Source organism: Rutidosis leptorrhynchoides, chromosome 9 (assembly GCF_046630445.1).
Source record: "Rutidosis leptorrhynchoides isolate AG116_Rl617_1_P2 chromosome 9, CSIRO_AGI_Rlap_v1, whole genome shotgun sequence".
Classification (NCBI taxonomy): domain Eukaryota; kingdom Viridiplantae; phylum Streptophyta; class Magnoliopsida; order Asterales; family Asteraceae; genus Rutidosis; species Rutidosis leptorrhynchoides.
Window position 1 is genome coordinate 272672357 of NC_092341.1, and position 21100 is coordinate 272693456.

Here is a 21100-nt window from a genome sequence, read left to right on the forward strand (position 1 = left end):
TCAGAGAGACTTACGCCAAAGAGCAACGAAGTTGCTGGTACATCTGCTGATAATGTGGTGGAATATAAAAGGTTCCCCGGTAACAATGGCGAAAAGACAACGTATATCTCAAGGTTATAATAAGGCTAGTCCGACTGAAAAGTCGAAGTTGACTTGCTGGAGCTGTGACAGAATTTGCTACTTTGAAAAGGGATCGCAAAGTTATTTTTGGTAATAAATGCCAAAGAATCTGACACATATATGTGTTAAACTTTTACTTAGGTTCCAAGTGTTCCCCAGGTGCATATATTCTTCGTATGTATCGTGTGATTGGTCCATCCTCTCGATTGTTCCTTAGTTGAGGTGTTTTCAAGAATTTTGAAGGGTTTGAACGTAGGTTGTCATCGTCAATATACGCATGATGCAATCGTCGTGAATCTTGAATGATTCGAATATCTTTCTTTGTTTTATGAATAAAAGTGATGTTCTAGTATAGTTTGGATTCAAAGTATGATTTTTGAAAGATATAGGGATCTAAGAGTGATGTTTCCTGATCTGTCAAAATCGGAATATGTAATTGGATTTGTATGAAAATGGTTGTTCTGATTTCCATGAAAGAATATATATCGTTGTGAAAGTAGTGAGTATAGTTAATGATTGCTGAATCAGAATCGAAGAATGTAACACATTAATTGTTTATATATCTCTTGGGTATTACCTACCCGTTAAAAAAAATTCACAAGTAATATTTTGTACAAGAGAATTTTAGTACAGTCTTTATGAAAAAAAATATATATATATATATATATGTATATTTTTTTCAGATATAATAAAGATTTATTGAGTTAATGTAATATTAAACTCATTTGATTTTTGGCTGGAACTAGAATTGAATAATCCCTAAAACTTTAGAAATTACGTGTTCTTCGCGGATTATCTATCCAACGTAAATGAAATTATGAATCAATACTTCATTATTCATCTTTATTGATATTTCATCGGTGAATGATGTTGGTGCTCGTGGAATTCTTATAAACTTCGCAAGATATAAATGATGTTTTCTAGAAAGTTTCGAGTACATCGAAAATGAAAGTGTAAAATCAAACATGTAATTGATTAATACACTTGGTTTATTATGAAATGGAATTCATTGAGTTTGAAACAGAGATTGTAGTTAACGATGGTTAAGTCGTTAATGAAGGATGTACATAATTGCATATTAGTAATATGAACTAGCCGAGTAGTATCTACCCTTATTTAATTCATACATAATAGCTTAGTACGAAAAGATATATTATGGTTTCCAAAATTCTTTGGAAATAATGAGTTAATACTTCAATACTCGTTATTTCAATATACCCATTGATGATTGTGGTGTCAATATCGTTGATAGTTATGGAGCTGGTGTAGCTTGTGGTGCTACAGGTGTTGCTGGTGTTGGTGATACTGATGGTGATGCTAGTGCTGACGATACTGACGGTACTGTTGATGTTGCTTGTATAACAAGTCTAGCTTGTAAATCACGCACCATTTTTGTCAGGGTTTCTACTCTTTCTTCTATCATTTCGGTCCACTCATCTGATTTATGGTTAAGGCTAGAATAGATAATCTCTAAGACTTTAGAGATTACATAATCGCCGCATAATGTTTCTCCAATGAAGTTATGGATTAATAATTCATCGGTTATTGTTGTTGGTACTCTTTGGTATCTATGGTGCATATGACGTTGATGCTCGAGGTACAGGTTATGATGTTGAGGTATGGGATGCGGAGGTTGTTGTTGGTGGTGGTAATGGTACTGTTGGTGTTAATGATGGTGGTTCTGTTGATGCCGGTGATGCGGTTGGTACTTGTAACCTTTGCACCATATTTTCCAAAGCCACTACTCGAGCGCGAAGCTCGTTGACTTCTTCTATTACACCGGGATGATTTTTGGTTCGGACGAGCGGATGAATAAGATCTAGAATTTGAGATATTATATAATCGTGACGAGATACTCTGGAAATGAGAGAGAAAATAGTGTTTCGAACAGGTTCGCCAGTACGTGCTTCAGGTTCTTCGCCAAGAGGGAAATGTGGTGGATGGAAGGGATCGCCTTCTTCTTGTCTCCAAGGATTAAGTAGGCTATGAACCCATCCCCAATTCATCCAGAATATATGATGGCTAATTGGTTGATCCATTCTGGCCACACTGCTTTCGGAACTCGAGTGAAACTCCATATCGGAATCTGAGGGACTTGAACTAGTGGCGAGTTCCATTTCGTACGATTGAATAAAGGATTTTTCAATATGAAATGATTTCCGGCTATCGGATGGTATTCTAATTACATAGAATATCTATATATATAGAACAAAAGATTTCGTAGATTACGGAGGAATTTACGTAATATGTTAGACAAAGTTTACAGTAACAGATACGCTAAGATATGAATTAGCAGATACGCTAAGATATAAATTTTTGTCTATACACTATTCATGCAATCAATGCAGTAAGATGTGTCTAGACTAAGAATGATAAGCAGGTAATTTCCTAAGGATGATAAGCAGGTAATTTTCGACAAGAAATGATAAGCAAAACTTTTTGACATGCAGACACGGTTAAAGTCCAGACTCACTAATGCATCTTAATAACTATCCGTTATACACACTAATGCAAGACCTGGTTCGCTAAGACCACCGCTCTGATACCAATTGAAATGCCCCGTTCATATCGATTATAAACGTTACATAATAATTGATTTCATCGCGAGGTATTTGACCTCTAAATGATACATTTTACAAACATTGCATTCATTTTTAAAAGACAAACTTTCATTTCATTGAAAGTTGACAGGCATGCATACCATTTCATAATATATTCAAACTATAAATGACTTAATTATAATCTTGTTGAATTCAACGACTCGAATTCAACGTCTTTTAAAATATGTCATGAATGACTCCAAGTAATATCTTTAAAATGAGCAAATGCACAGCGGAAAGATTTCTTTAATACCTGAGAATAAACATGTTTAAAAGTGTCAACCAAAAGGTTGGTGAGTTCATAAGTTTATCGTAAAACCATAAGATTCAGTAATTTTGATAGACCACAAGATTTAAATACAGTACACCTATCTCGTGTACGAAACCATTTTTTTTATAATGCTTGGCAGAGTAGGTTCGTATCCTTTTCTCCCCCGTAAGTTGCCTCGCGATTTTTAATAACCGTACACATATGTCGTGTACAAAATAACATACACATAACCTGTGTATAAAATTATTCTCTCTATATATAACCTTTGCTTGGTAACCGACCTTAACATTTTATGTTCATAAATAATATCCTCAAAACAGAATCTCTCGTATGTATAAATATATAAACCTCGAAGTACTAAACACCACGCCCACTAGCTCTACTGTCTAGTGAACATTCTGGGTGGGGGTGTTAAACCCGGTAGCTACCTTTAGGATTCGCGTCAATTAGTGGCAATTATAACGTCCAACTAATTCTTAGGTTACCAAGCTATAATAATCGGGGGGAAATATTCACGTCAATTAGTGGCAATTATAACGTCCAACTAATTCATTAGAGGAATGTTTTACTTGTGTATATCTTGTCAAACATTTATAAAAACATTTCATGTATTCTCAGCCCCAAAAATATATATTGCAAAAACATTTAATAAAAAAGGATCAAATGAACTCACGATACTGTATTTCGTAGCAATATTGCAAATGACGGCACTGAATAGGTGCAAGGTTGGCCTCGGATTCACGAACCTATATTAGTATATGTTTGGTCAAATAAATGTCTAACAAGCTAGGTCAGGTCATAGTGTATCACAATCATAATGCTCGAGACCGATATGCAAAAGTCAACAAAAGTCAACTTGACTCAAAATGACTTCCAAAATCTATACATGTTTATTATATAACTAAAATATAGTTGTTTTATATATTTAAATATATTTATCAGATTTTATTAGAGTAAATAATACAAGTCATTTATTAATAAACAAAAATTTATATTAAAATTTATATATGATAAAAATATACTTTTATATATCTCAAGTAATAAAATTTATACAGTTTACTCAGTATCATAAAAATATAGTGGTATGTATTATTAATGTAATTATATTACGTGTGATAAAAATATCTTTGCATCACATATTTATTTAATAAAATAATATTGATAATAATAAGAATGAGTAAAAGTTGTATTATTTTGTAATAATAATAATAATAATAATTATTATTCTACTAATAATAATAATAAAAATATTTATATTTACTAATGATAATATTAATTATAATAAAATGATAATTCTAATCATGATAATTTTAATAATAACGATACTTTTTAATATTAACTGTAATAATAAAAATATTTTATATAAAAATAATAATTCTATTCAAAATGATAATTTTTAATAATAATAATACTAAAATGATAATAATAATGATATTTTATAATAACAATGATATTTCTATTAAAAATTATAATTTTAATAAAAATGATAGTTTTAATATTAATGATACTTTTAATAATAATAATAATGATAAAAATAATGAAAACGATATTTTTATCTAAATCAATATCTTACAATATTTTAATTTCATCATGATACTTATACTCATTTTTTCATAATCGATTTATTTAATAGCTTTTAGTCATCTTTTATATCGCATTCATAATAACGATAATAATAGTAATCATAATAATTAGATGATACTAATATTAGTTTTAATGATAATGATACTAATAATAATAATTATAATAATACTAATGATAATATTAATAATTATTATAATGATAATAATAATAATAATAATAAAAAAAAACATTAATAATAACCTTAGTGATAATAATGATAGTATTAATAATAACAATAACAATTTTAATGATAATACTTATATTGATAACGATAATGATAATAATAATAATTATTATTATTAGATAATAATAATAATAACGATAACCATAACGACGATAGTAGTAGTAGTAGTAATAATAATAATAATAATAATAATAATAATAATAATAATAATAATAATAATAATAATAATAATAATAATAATATTAGAATTAATGATAATTCAGTTGACAATATCTTTTAATCCGTTCATCGAAACCATACGATATCTAAATGAAAAGTTATTACTTTTTCGCCAGTTTTCCAACAACATACATATCATATACCTTATCTCAGTAGCATATGTATCAAATTCGCGATTTATCATAAATTATTTAACGATGAACTAAAGCATACAAGCATGCATAATCATACATACTCGAGCACTAGACAGGGATACACTATTAATATATAAAAGATAAGATATGAATGCTCACGTATCAATATTGAGTTTCAATATTGCAGGAAAGTACGTAGACGCAACGAAGATGATAAACACTCGTTTGACCTCACGAACAATACCCTCGAACAATACCCATAACCTCCATAGCTATAACCCATAATTCCAAAACTTAAACCCGTTTTGAAAACCCGTTTTAGATCACTCGATCATCACTCCGTCGTATTATTTTATGTAAATTTCTAATAATAAAAACGATAATAATAAGATTAATAATAATATTAATCTTAATAATATTAATAATAATAATTAAAATAAATAATATGCGGAGTATATATATATTAGATCAGAGAGATAGATGTTTGGATGAAATGAAATCGACCGAAACGCTCAAGCTTTTATAGCCAAGTTCTGGAAACCACGATCGCGGAGGATATGAGTGAATTGGGCCCGCGATCGCGGCCTCCCCAGCTCCAGCTCACAATGTTTTAACTTTTTCCTGCCGACGGTTTTATTATATATTATATATATATATTAAATTTATATAATTATATATATATATTATATTATATTCTCGAGTTTAGTTGACTTGTACTTTTAGTTCCGATGACTTGTACGTTGACGTTCGACTTATGTCCCGTTTTCGGTTTTTCAAACGTCCTTTCGTACGCTTAGAAAACTTGTGTTTTACATTACGTGACGCGTATCATTATCAATAATTAGACTTAAATCATCGATAAACTATTTTACTCAAAGTATAACTTATTCATTTGAGTTTTTTTTTTTGTTGTCATTTGCTTCTTTAATTTTACTTCTCGTTATTTACACACACACACACACACACACACACACACACACACACACACACACACACACACACACACATATATATATATATATATATATATATATATATATATATATATATATATATATATATATATTTATATTCATTTCGAAACATAAATTTGAAATATTTATTTAATAATATAATATATAATTTTTCAAAACTAAATATATTTCAAAGTTCATTATATAAATTAAAATCGTTTCGAAATTATTATTTAGTAATACTTTCACCTTTTTGAAACAATAAAAATATATTTGTAAAATTTATAATACAAAGCTTTACTTAAGTTATTCAAATTTTATATTCATAAACATATTATCTTATTAAACGTTTTAATAATAAAGTTCTTTTTAAACTGAAAACGTTTTAGTACGTTTAAAAACTAAATCAAATGAATATGAAAATTTTGTTCTCCAAACTAAATATATTTAAGAATCATTTTGTTAAAAAGTTAAAATAATGGAAATCGTTATATCATAAAATGTTTTGGAAAAGTAAGATCGTATATAACTCATAATAGGTTTTTAAGTTTTTAAATTACCGCTTGGTGGTGAAGCGTAAGATAAAGTCCGAAGGTTAGATAAACGTATGAAATCATTTTAATGTAAAACTTCAATTTTTCTTAACTTGTCGATATCCATTCTCTAAGTTATCTATATTCCAAAATTTTACTTTCACATTAAATAATATGAAAGTTAGATAGTTGTCTTATCAAAAGTCACGAAGCAATTATTGTAAAGCATGTATTGGAAATCAAACAGAAATCTCCACTAATATTTGTCTAACTCTCGTTAATTGACACTTTGTTCTCACTTATAGATTACTTTATCAATTATTCCGAATACCGTTAAAAATAAAGATTCTTCAATCAACGTGGACCTCACAACAGAGACCCGTAACCATCTCACGATGTATTTGATAATTCATTCATTTGGTATTATCGTTTAATTCCGTTGATAGATATATTGAAACAAAATACGTTCATGTAAAGTATTATACATCTAATACTTTGTTAACGTTTTCAATTAATATAACTATATATTAAATATACATATCTATATATACATAAATGTTCGTGAATCGTCGAGCACAGTCAAAGGATAATTGATTACATGGATATAGTTTCAAAATTTTTGAGACTCAATATTACAGACTTTGCTTATCGTGTCGAAATCATATAAAGATTAAGTTTAAATTTGGTCGGAAATTTCCGGGTCGTCACAACTGCCCGAATGAATGTGTTCCCGAATACTGTCGATCGGGTTCGGGCTTCTGCCCGAACGTGTGTGATACGTGAATATGATAAGGGTCGTTGAAATAAATGATCTGCTGATGCCAAATAATTGCTGTTCAAAAAAAAATATTACATCCGTATAATAAAGCCGTGTTGACTTATCCTATTTTGTTACATTGACTTATCTTATATAGTTATAGTAAATTTTGAGTATAATTCCTCGAAATCGTGGGTTATAAATAGTTAACATTAACAATAACAACAATAATAATTAATAATAACAATAACAAACGTAACATAATAATAATAATAATAATAATAATAATAATAATAATAATAATAATAATAAGTTGATTTATGTGATGAATAAAAACTTTGTGATATGAATGAAATCATTTCATTTGTGAGTGAGAGCTAATGACGTGGTTAAAAATTTTCTTATTCATGGTTAGACCACCATTAATTAGACATCAAAATTGAAAAGAAACACCCTCAAATATGATGTGGCGTGTGAGTTGGCAAAAAATTTGACGCTCTGACACCCTCAATCACAAAATTGATGGAAAAATATGTGCGCGTCAGGAATGTATAAACTAAATCAAAATTTATGATTAATTTTTATAAATTTATTATTAATTATCTATTTATTTTATACTCAAATTTCACTCATATTTTATTAAATCACTCAAAATCTTTTCACTCATTTCAATTTAACACTCACCGCCATTAAAATTCACTTTTTCATCTTACCTACATGTCACCGGTGTGGTCTTAGAGTGGACATGGTGGTCTAGGAAGCTTATACACGTGGAAACCAGCTGTTGTTGGACAATCCTCTCACCACTTTCCAACTCTTCATTTTCCACTTCACTCGATTTCACCATCAAAACCCTAACAATGGCATCTCCGGTCACCGGAAATTTCATCTCAAATGTATCACTTTCGAATCATCAGCTCACTGTAAGCGACTCAAAATCCTCCAATACAGCTGAAGACTGTTTGATTCCCCCTCAATTGGCGCCTAAAACCTCATGTTCTCGACCTAATGCTCCATCTACTCCGTCACTGGTATATATTATTATCACATATAGATACACTGTAATTGTCATTTATCTAATCAATTTGTGAATGTCTTTAGTAGTAAGCAGTTAATTAACAATGGATCTGATTTTATGTATACTATACTGCAGAGTAAGAGAAAAAAATCGAAGCCGGTTCGGTTTGAAATTGCTCGATCTGATGTGAAAAAGGAACATTCATCTGCGACTGCTAAGAGTGTAAGAATTTGCTTGAGTTTTATAGTTTGGTGAGATGTAAATGATTTGAATATTAACTGCGAAATCGTTTTATAGATCTTGCAAATGTAGGAACTGCATTGTTATAACTGAAGTAGTTATGAAGTTAAGTGTAGATATGATCTACTGGAATCTGTTAAAATTCCTATTAAGTGCAATTATAGAAAGTAGTAGTTGTATCTTTGACTTATATTGTTTCAAGGAAATTGTATAATGTATGATTTAGGTTGAACACAAATTCCGTATATGCTTATTCAATATTCAAGTGTATAGGCTTTTTTTTTTTTTTTTTAACGGCCAGATTAGTTGGTTAGACACACTCACACGTTACGAGGAAACCCACTCTCGAATCCCCGGAGGAGAATCGATTTTATCTGTGGCCCCACGCACCCAGAAGATGACGTAGGTACCCGTCAGCATTATAAAGTGAAACAAATACAAGATTAAAAGGAACACTTGTTAGTGGTGTTATCTCGTGATCATATCCGACCTTTAGTTTGAACCTGAAACCTCTTGTGATATATGAGGACCCCAACCTTTTAGCTGTTTTGAGATGAACATTAGGAATCATTGGATGCTTAGTTTATAAGCCAATGAATTTCAAGGTGTTTGGTATTTTTGATTTAGGATAATAGTAAAGAGCTTCCTCTTTTTTATAATGTTATTGATAGTTGCTTATAAGTCATCATGCTTTGTAACAACATTTCGTGAGTTAGGAGTATTTTGTAATGTGAAAACATACATAACATTTTATCTTTTAGTGTAATGTTGGAGAATACATTAACAAGTGCTCCAATTTTTTGGAAAAAGGGGACGGTACCCCGGAGAATTTTATACCATCAAAAAACGAAAAGTACATGGGGGGATGATTTTTAGTGAACCATCCGAAACACTATTACACTTTCTACCAAACTAGAAAGCATAGAAAATAAAACATTCACCATAATTCATCCCTATACCAATAAAAGACAAAGTCTATACAATCACCAATACCATTTCTATAAGACCTATGACTCATAACCAATTGAAGAACCACCTGCAAGAAATGACATTTTAAATTCAAAACACAATGCATACCTTTATACTTCAAAGTGATCCATATCCTTGGGCATGACTCTAAAGAATCCTGCTCTTGATCTTTCAAATCTTTTCTCTCTTTAATCTTAGACTCCCTTTGACTTTGCTCCAAAAGACATACCAACATTTCCAGAATGGGATACCTACAAAATTTAACAAACAAAAAAACCAAGTAACAATATAATGTTCTAATTTTATACATATTCCTTAATATTCCTAACCAATGACCACGAACATTTTGACTAATATAAGTCAAACCTGCATATAACCAAAATACCCTATACCACAAGATCCACCTACATATCCAGCAGTAAATTGACTCAACCATTTAAACTAGTATTTATTTGAACCATGACACTCTCCATACCAAAATTCCAAATACCAGCTGCATTTCTGACCTGATCTGAGTTGTTTATCTTAAGACCCTCTAGCCTTAACCTAATCACTTCTTGAATAACACTACAAACAACATCAACAGTTCTTCGATCACCTTTAAAAATTCTGAAATTTCTTTCCTGCCAAATGAAGTATATAATTGCAGCAACCACCAATCTTCCAATAATACTCCATATGGATTTGTTACATGGGATTTTAACAAAATGATCAATAAGATCATCCCATGTCAGTTGGCCTTCAATAATTATGTCTATCATATCATCAGCCCTAGCTTTACCTTTAAAATATTTCCACACATCTTTGGCATATATGCAATCAATAAACAAATGTACGTGTGAATCTTTAACAGAGTTGCATAAGGGGCAAACCTGGCAGTTAATCATATCCCATTTCTCCATTCTATCTTGGGTAGTAAGCCTCGACTGGACCGCCAACCATAGAATAAATCCATGCTTTGGTATATTTTGAGAGAACCAAATAAGTTTATGCCATTTAACTACATCCCTGTCTTCTCTAATATCTTTCCAAGCATTATTAACACTAAAATTAACCAATTTCCCCTTATTATCACGCCACATAACAGAATCAGTGGTGCCAGCTTTATAAATAGGATTGTAGGCATTTAAATTAGTATAAAATTTTTCAGTAAGCTCCTCCGGCCAAACCCATACTCCATTTTTAAAACAGCTGCTAACGGTACATCTCCTGTTTAGCCTAGTAGCATATATTTGTCTATTTGAAAACAGGTTACACAAAGGCCCTTCTGGATGCCAATTGTCAAACCAAAAGGAAGTTTTTTGACCATCCCCAATCTCGTGAACAAATTTTAGTCTAAATTTACTTCTTAGACTTAGGATACTCCTCCAACTATAAGAGTCATCATCAAACATTTTAACATCCCATATACTTTTTCCCTGAAGTTTATATGTGTTAATCCATTTAACCCATAAAGAACTCTTACCATTCAACTATAAGTGCTCCAATTTGCAACTAGTTGTAAGGGACTATTCGCTTGAAGCTGTATTAATGGGGTGGGGAGGTTGGGGAATTGATTCACATTATGGTGTTTTGAAATGATGTTGTAGCGATTAACACTTTTCATAAGGTGATAAATGATTAAAAGGATGAACTGTGTTGCAATAGTTGACCGTGTCGACCGGCTGACTAGTCTTTTTGGTGACTAGTTCGTCGGTAAACGCTAAAAGGTCAGGTCAAAGTCGGGTTGAGCTGGTGTCCCGACCGGCTCGTCTCGGTCTTGTGACTTATCCAACCTTAGGGATGAGTAAAATGGGATGCGGGCAAGAATGTACATCCTTTTTGTACAATTAGGGTTGATAATAAAGACTTCTTTTGAATGAAATAAGTAAATAAACATTATGTTAAATTAATGTTAAATGGATTACAATAATTTTACTGTTTCGATAATACTCCACTTTCTTTAAGAAATTGGTTCGACAGTCTTTATGTGTTGAAAGCATATTGTGTTTAATTTTGACGGGGGTTTTTATAAGCTATTTTTTGTTTGAACCATTTAGATATTAAACTTGACCCGAATGATACGTTGATAAGTATATGGATTGGAATCTCTTTAGTATGGAGGGGTTCTTTAAGACGGATTTTGTCAAGTTAAAGAGAACAAATATTGGAAGTTTATTACTTAACTGCAAAAACATCTAATGTTCACTTGTACGATGTCATTTTCATGCAGGGTTCGTTCTGTTTTTACATTATGACTCTCCACACATCTTAAAAAAACGTGGAAGTTTTAAAAGGCAATAACAAACATAACCTACTGTTACTACATAGAGGTAACCAAATGGGTGGGTCAAACGAACACGTAGGTAGTACTTGTGTGAATTTGAAAGTGAATATATGTAGATGTTAACCACAACTCTCCTTTATGCACAATTATAGGCAAGTGATTATGGATTTTTAGCTATGGAGGTAATAAAAGAGAAACAGTTCACTTACAACAACAAACGGTTTACTTAAAGGAGAACTATCTTATATTGAAACTAAGAAAATTACTCAAATATTATGTTTAATCACTAAATTGGGATGTATAACACCACACGTTTTGTTTTGAGAAAGGGGAGGACAAAAATGATGTTAGGTTTTGTAGGGAATTTTTTTGATAACTCTTGTAACAATGGAACTGATGTTCTTTACATAAATATTTGTACCTAGATTCTTCATAAAGCTTATTGACAATTTTACATGAGTTTATTAGACACTAAATTAAATTATACAGGTTTAAGTTAAGGTTCTTCATATGTAAAGTGAAACTAAACAAATGTTACGTGGTTCTTGTGGCGTGCAATGAAATGCATGTTAAATAAATTAAACGAAAGTGATCATATATGTGTTATTTAATCTTCCATTATGTGTTAGTGTAGCTGGTTTTAAAGGAATTAAGTTATTAAGGAACCTAAAGGACAACTATAGATCGGTTAGTTAGTTTAAAATTGTTGGTTGTATAAATTTGGTACGTTTAAACTCAACTTCTTTATGGCTTAATCTTGTGAGTTCGGATTGATATGTCTTATTTCGAGAGATGTAAGCATTGTAGACAAAGTAATTGAGAAGAGGGTTCCCTTCATTTCATAAAATGTTTCCATGGGCCATGTAGTTATGTAGACAACTTATGTGTATCTTAGTCTTGCATATGTACCTTCTTCTATAGGATTTTCATTGCGTCAGACCCTATTTACGTGTCTTAAGTTCTACATTGAAGTTTAGTTGTTTTCTAATATTGTACTACGTATTATTATTATTATCAATTACCGAACCTTACATATGATGGGTGCTTGACACCATTATTATGGTGTTTTGATTTAAATACGAATGCAACGCATTGAAAGACATAACTCGTTTGGAAGCTTTGTAGATCTACAAAACATGTAGATCTACAAAACATGGAGGTGGTATATGCAAACATGTTTGTTTCATCCACATGTTATGTTTCTTTTTTCAAAGTGGCATAGTGTGTCTCTTTTATATCGATCATCGCGAGTCAAGTGAGCATTTTGTTAAGAGGTTAGTCTAATTTATTTTATAAAAAGCAGTTGATAAAATTGATTATTTTGGTTGAAGTGTTATTAATAGAAAGTTAAAACTTTTATTTTATTTTTGTAACGGATGACACATACGTTCGAAGAAACTTACACGTGGAAAGAAGCCATTGATGGAAAAAACGTGGAAACGAGCCACGTTGGACAATTCACAAACCTCTTTAAAAACACATACCATATTTCCCAATTAAGCCATATTTCCTAATTTTTTATTTTTATTTTTTTTCATAAACTCACTCTCCATTCAAAACCTTAACTATGGCATCTCAGTTCACAGAAGATGATAACTCAACCATATTGCCCCCCGTTTGTCGTCTCACTATAATTGACCCAAATTCCCCCGATTCTAATATAGAAAGCTCTAATTTAACTAAAACGATGCCAAAAATCTCAATTTCTCAGCCTGCTCTTTATGCGTTTAAATCGGTATATACATATCATATCCTACCATTACATGTTATATATCGATTTGTGATTTGTATTTGATAGAATCAGTTAATTAACATTGGATCTGGTTGTGTGTGTGCGTGCACCTTTTTTTCTTTTTTTAATAGAGTAAAAGAAGAATATTTAAGCCGAGTAGGTTCGCGATTGCTCAAACTCATGTGCGAACAGATGATCTATCTCCTATTTCTAAGATCGTAAGTAATCGCCTCAGTTATATAGTCTGGATAGAGATTTAATTATGTATTTTGTATTTAGTATTTAATGGTGAGGTTGTTTAATAGATGTTGGAAATTTAGGAACTGCATTTTCTACAGTTGTGTTTTAAATGCTATAAATTACTGGAATTTTATAGAATCGTTTAAATGCAGATTTGAGATGTAGCTAGTTGGATCCTATATTGATTTGGCTAGAAAGGAAAATGTATTATTTAAGTTTAAGTTAAATTATTCTCTATAAATGATATGCCACTGCATAGTTGGTTCATGTTATTTTCTTCTGTATAACACTGGATCTTTATAAGCTTATTTAGGTTTAAGGGTTTAGGCTTGTTGATATAGGCTTCTTTTGTCCTGAAAGTGAAACCAAATGAACACGTAGGTGGTTCTTGTGGTGTGAAATCGAAATGCTTGTTAAATTGTTTATGTAAAAGTAACTATATCTAGGCGTTAGGAATAATTCTTCTTCATGTGCAAGTATAGCTAGGTGTCAAGTATGCTTGGCAAACGGGTCAGGTTGGGTCGGTTTAGGTAACGGGTCAAAATGGTTTTGGGTTGAAATGAGTCATGGGTCAAATGGGTCCAAATGGGTCAGGTTGGGTTAGGTAACAAGTTGAAACGGGTCAAATGGGTCATATACTTTTCCATTGAATGTTTACATTTATTATATTATTTTAGTTCTTATTATTTATTATTTATTATATAAGAAAATATAATGATATAATAATGAATGCTCTTATAAATGTTTGGTGGATGAAACTTGTTATGCTCGACCCACTTGACCCACTCACAAGACCCATTAGACATATTACTGTTTATTGAGTTTTGGGAATTGATACCCATTAGACCTGTTCCTTTATATTTTTTGTAGGACTCAATAGGTTGAAGGGAAACCCATTGGACATTTTGTAAGTTTTTTATTTACATTGCTACGCCTAATTTTTCTCAAGACACAATTGACCCGAAAGCTTGACCCAATTGATCCAAGTTTGGGTATGGGTTTTAATTGCCAGTTATAGTGTCCAGGGATTTAACAGCTATAGAGGGACCTAAAGTATAAATGTACTAGTAAAATTTTTTACTGTCTGACTCAATTTGGCTTGAGTGGTAACTAGATGTACACATATCAAAGACAAAAAGAATAGGTTGATATTCAAACAGAGTGTGATTTTGATCACTTGTTCTGGGACATGTCTATTTTCATTCTTTTATCGGTTGAAGTGATTGCAATTTTTGTAATTGTCTCGTCTCTTCTACCTATTTTTCATCTTCGAGATTTTGCATCACCATTGTATCTTTTTTCTTGATTTTTTCATGTGTGAAGAGCATCATTCCGTTTAATAAGGTTTTTTTTTCTTCTAAGTGTTCATTTCATACGATGGGGCTGCTGGATTGTTAATGATTATATTGTAATTGGTTTAATGAAGACCTTCTGCATCTGCTTAGGATGACCATTGCAGTCTGTTATGTACATATTACATTATATTAATTTTCTATAGATATAGATTGACATTTTTCAACTTTTTCATCTTCATATTATAAAACTCACACTCCATGGTTTAATCAACAGGCAGTTACCAGTCCTTCAAGTCCGTCTTCAAGGTGAGTCTGCTTTGTAGAAATTATATTTTGTTTACAAAACCATATAAATATAATGATGATTATGATTATCATTTTATCTGTTACGTATGCAGTCTGCAGAAACCAAAGTCTAGTCTGAATCCACATTCATCTGCCATGGCTAGAGCACTCGAGTTTAATTCAACTCTAGGAGATGAAGCTCCCAGCTGCATAAAGACGATGGTTAGATCACAAGTCGGCAATGGTTTTTGGATGGTATTGCCTCTTAGTTTAATTTCTCACTACTAAATTATACTCCATTTATCCCAAAATTACTGTCCCATTTTGACTTTGTAAGTTTTCGTTGTACAACTTTGACTTTAAACATTTTTGTTTGTGTTATATAATAATTGATGAAAGTTATACGAATGAAAACACATGTTAATACCGAATCCATTCATATAATTTTCATCAAATATTATATTGCACAATAAAAATCTTTAAAGTCAAAATTTAAAAAGACAAAGTTTGAAAAGCCAAACGGGACAGTTATATTGGGACGGAGGGAGTATCTAACAATCTAACAATGAACCATGACAATACACTCTCCTGTTTTGTAGGGCCTACCTCTTCAATTTTGCAAGACACATCTACCGTACGATGATACATTTATTCTTGAAGATGAAAATGGTGACCAATGGCAAGTCAAGTATATTTCCTACAAGTACGGCCTTAGCGCTGGTTGGAGGAAGTTTGTTCTCGGTCACAATCTCAATGAAGGAGATGTCTTGATTTTTCAAAAAGTCAAGCCCACTACACTGAAGGTGACATTAATTTTTTCTGTGTAAATGTAAATTATAAAAAAAGGACACGAGCTCAAATGTTGTTACTTTTGTAGATTTACATATTCAAGGCCAACGATTCCAATGAAGCGAATGGTGCTCTTACAAAACGAATTACTCCAGGTAATCTTTCTGAATATGTGTTGATCAGATAAATAGAATTAAACAAATTACTCCAGGTAAAAAAGAGAGGAAGAGATGAAACAGTGTAATATCACTCATCACCAACGTAATAACATTCATCACTGCTTCCCCCACTTCCCCCCATTTTTTAATTCTCCCTGCTTCCCCCACTTCCCCCCATTTTTTAATTCTCCCTGGATCGATATGTATAAATATATATGTATATATATATGTGTGTGTGTATATATCAAGGTTGTAAAAGACGCGAGTCGGTGACGCATCGCCCATACCTAAAAAAACGACGCGACGGATGCAACGGGACGCAACCGGCGTTGACTAACGTTGACTTTTTAAAATAGATTTATTAAATATATATATTTATATATAATATTATATATAGATCGAATCTTAAAATATAAACTATATTTACAATAAACAGAACAATTAACAATTATTAACACTATGACAAAAAAAATTTAAGAAAAATTGACCGACTTTGACTGACTTTGACCGAATTGGACCAACTTTGACCGACTCTTTCCGAATTTGACCGACTTTTTCCTACTTTGACCGACTTTTTAGCAACGCGCATCATCCATGCCTAAAAAACGACGCGTCAGCCGACGCATCGGCCAAGTCGGTCAACTTTTGCAACACTGGTATACATATATATATATATATATATATATAATGTATGTATATATATATATATATGTGTGTGTGTGTGTGTATATATATATATATATATATATATATATATATATATATATATATATATATATAGGATCAAGAGGGAAGTAACCAATCGGGGGGAAGCAAAAACTTTTTTTTTTTTTTTTCGTTTTTTGAAAAAACTTTGTTCACGAACATTATAGATGAGATGAAAATATGAACATTTAGTAGAGACACTTTGTGATAAATGTTTTTATTTTGGCGGGAAAACGCTCGAAGAAGTAATATATAACAATTATCGTGTTTTTCGAGCGTATGTTGAGGTTTTAGCTATTGGGGTTTAGATATTAGGGTTTATAGGGTTTAGATATTAGGGTTTAGAAATTTAGGGTTTAGGGTTTAGATTTAGGATTTAGATTGAGTTTTTAACACGAACGGTTTAGAGTTTAGGGTTTAGGGCTTAGGGTTTAGGGTTTGGTGTTTTGGGACCCAAAACACCAAACCCTAAACCCTAAGCCCTAAACCCTAAACTCTAAATCGGGCTAAATTTTACTTCACAAAACATGAAAAAAAATCGTTCATATTTTATCTTGAATGTTATTTTTGTCGATCGTTTTCCTGGCTAAATAATAACATTCATCACGAAGTGTCTCTTCTAAATGTTCAGATTTTCGTGTGATCTTGATGCCGGAAAAAAAAAAATTCCAAAAAAACGAAAAAAAATAAAAAAATTTGCTTCCCCCCGCTTCCCCCCGATTGGTTACTTCCCCATTGATCCTGCCCCTTATATATATATATATATATATATATATATATATATATATATATATATATATATATATATATATATATATATATATATATATATATATATATATATATTAACTTTAAATGATGCAAAAACAGTGGCTAAATCTCCTAAAACAAAGCGAAAGACACAATCGTTACTTCATTCTTCAACTGTGGTAAAAAAGAAGCAAAAGAAGTCGTCTTCACCAAGATTCATCCTCCCTTCTAACCGCATTTCGGAAAATAATGGTGAAGAAGTCGGGTTACAACTTCTAGAAGGTTCCAGACCCTCAATACCAAACCATTTTGAACAAGTGAAATCTTTTGAAGACTTCCATATCATAGTAGAAGGGGTCAGCATTGATAACGAGCTTCCCGAAGACGTAAGAAGACATTACTACACATTATGCTTTTACAACAAACAGTTTCTTCATCAAGATCTTCAAAAAGGCCTGTACCGTAAGCTGGTAGCAGGTGCAATCGGGGAGATTGTATCTATTGCTGATAGGATTAAAAACTGTACATTTATAACACCAATGGAAGACTTACAGTTATGGGATACAACGTTGAAATCTTTCAAGATGTGGGGAATGAACGTTCAGTTTCTGATCGATCAGATTCATAAGGTTACTGGTTTTTTGGCGGAATCGGATACGGTAGATTTGAAGAAGTACGCAGAGGCAGTTTATGAACGGAAGGTAATTGGTGAAGAGATTGAGAAAGTAACAACGAAGCTCAATGATCTTAAGAGGAAAGCAAAAGAACTTGATGGAGTTTCAGATTGTTTGAAACGAAAGGCTGAAATGATTGCTTGTAAGTTCAGGGAGAATCTTCAAGTACCTTGGTAAAAGGTTTGGTAAAAAAACATTTTTTATGTTATAAAACATGAACTAGAATTAGGAAACTGTTGGTCTTTTTTTTGGAGTTTGATGTAAAACTATTGTTCTGTTTGTTGGTAATTGTGGTTTTTATTGGTGGGTCGATTAGGGGAGGGGTCATTATGGGTTTGTTGTACCCCATTTGTTAGTTCATGGTTCTAAAAGTTTGCAGTTAAAAAAAAAGTCTGTTAGTGGTTGTAGCTTATAACTGATTATCTGAATAGTCTTTCCAGGGTTTTAACGGAAGATCCTAGAATGCCTGATCGTTTAGTTTTTCGTATTTTTTTATCTTTTTATTTTTATTTTTGAAGTTATTAATAATATCTATATCTATGATGGATAATAGGACGACTAGTATTTCTGATTTTAATTTAATGTATCTAATACTGTTGTAGTTTTGCTTCTGTTGTTCGGAAATAAGTACACGCCCCTTTGCGTGAATGGTATCCGATACCTTTGATCCTTGGGCCCACTTGTGTATTGCTCCCACGCAGGTTCGATCCCGTGCCTCCACATTTTGGGTTACCAGGGGGAGGTAATTTTCCGGCGGAATTCCCTTTCGGGGTGGGTACGCGGGTTGACATTGGCAACACATGGTCAGAGGGTCCATGCCTATAGAACACCTTTTTTTCGGAAATAAGCTTGGAGAATTTCTATGAGATTTGTCTCTTTGTCTTTAATGATTTATTTTTGAGACATTATTTCTTTTACCACACCATGAGAATCTGTAAAAGAAGCTTGTTTAGTTGTTTAGAATATAACTTATCAGAATACAAAGCTCTGAGTATTACACTGCGTCTGCATCCTGATTTTTGCGAATGTCTTGTGTGACCTGGAACACAAGTCTATACACATGCGAAAATGGCTTTTGTGTTTCAGAAACCGAGTATTATTTATTATTTACTTGCTCAATAGAAAGTGTGTTTTTATAAGATTTTGTTAAATAAGTTGATGATCATCATATCTTAGGGGTCAAAATAATTATAGAATTTCAAAGTTGTCAAAAATTACAGAATCTTATAGAAAACAGATTATAAAATAATGAGGTAATCAGGTAAACCGAGTAGGATATATTTTTAACAGTTTTTCTTTAAACAAATTATTTTTAGTCCAAGTGTGTAAAGATTAAAGGGTGGAAAAATTTTGTTTTCCTCCGTTTTTAAGATTAAGCAACAAATGTTAGCCCAAATGGGGGTTTAAGAAAACGGTTTAGGTTTTAACTTTCTGAGTCAAGTTTTGTAGAGGTGCTAACTAGTGTTAGATTTTTGTATTGGAGTTTGAAAGGTGCACTAAAATCAAATCTTAGAAGTGTGCCCCTAGTCATCTTTTTGTACAGAGTTTTCGGTTTATAAATTTTTCTTGGTTCTAAGTTTGATCCAGTGGGCATGTTGTTGGTATGTTGCTTTGTATGGTATAAATTCCAAGCATGGGCAAAGGTCGAGAATTTGTCTTATTTGGATGTGGATGGTGATGCATTGGATCGCGTTTTGGTGTCTTCAAGCAAAGGCGAAGGCGTTATTAATTCGGGCCATGATGATAATTGCCTTTTCCTTAGACGAGTTCTTCGCTTAGTTTCCTTGATTCGGTGATGAAAGGCATGGAATACGAACGAGTTGAAGCTAAGATCGTCAACTCTCAATCGACTCCTAAAGCCTAAAAGCCTATAAAGAAACAGAAGATGATCATTCGAGGTGCGGAAATGAAGTCTTTCACGACGTTCGTTAAAGATATTTGATCGAGTATTTCTAATTTCTTGAATGGCCGTTTGTAGACACTGACGGAGGCATTATTACCCCTATATACTAAAACTCATGAAGATTTTTGTAGATACTAAAACTCATGAAAATTTTTGTAGTTTCAATTGTGCAGGATTGTAGTTTTGACTCTGCTTTCACACTGCAATCTGCCCCTCACCTTTGCCTCAATTTACACAACGACCCATCAAATTTACATTTTCTCAGGGGTAAAAAATGTAAATATACAATTTTATTAAAATAAAAGAAACAAATTCCACCCGAATTTTTAGCGGGTCCTATCTTCTCGCTCGGTGCGAGTTAAATTTTTCCGAGCCCACCGTTCAACTCAAAAAAATCTTACGAACACAACGGGACTAACTATACGCGAAACGGACACTTAAAAAAAATGCTCAATACATCGGACTATATTCAATACATATACACACCTATAATATGCTCCGTTAACTATGAATACGCAACCCAAAGACCCCGCGGCATCGCGCGTTCTCCTTTTTCTAGTTAGGTACTAAGCAAGAAACCCTACACTTGAATATGTCACCCACCCGATCAATCCAAAAAACACGTTCGTGAGGAATCCCATCAACTCAAACAATACCAAACAGGAAAGCCATACTTGAATAT

The 21100-nt window shown here is 32.0% G+C and overlaps 1 protein-coding gene across 1 annotated transcript; it reads left to right on the top strand.

Annotated features, from left to right (window-relative positions):
* The first annotated feature begins 8133 nt into the window (after positions 1-8133).
* LOC139867398 (B3 domain-containing protein Os01g0234100-like) lies at positions 8134-19039 on the top strand. The gene is made up of 7 exons (XM_071855768.1): positions 8134-8425; positions 8548-8634; positions 15429-15460; positions 15553-15694; positions 16039-16242; positions 16317-16383; positions 17962-19039. The coding sequence occupies exons 1-7, from the start codon at positions 8255-8257 to the stop codon at positions 18690-18692; spliced, it is 1434 nt and encodes a 477-aa protein (XP_071711869.1). The 5' UTR covers positions 8134-8254; the 3' UTR covers positions 18693-19039.
* The last annotated feature ends 2061 nt before the right edge of the window (positions 19040-21100 follow it).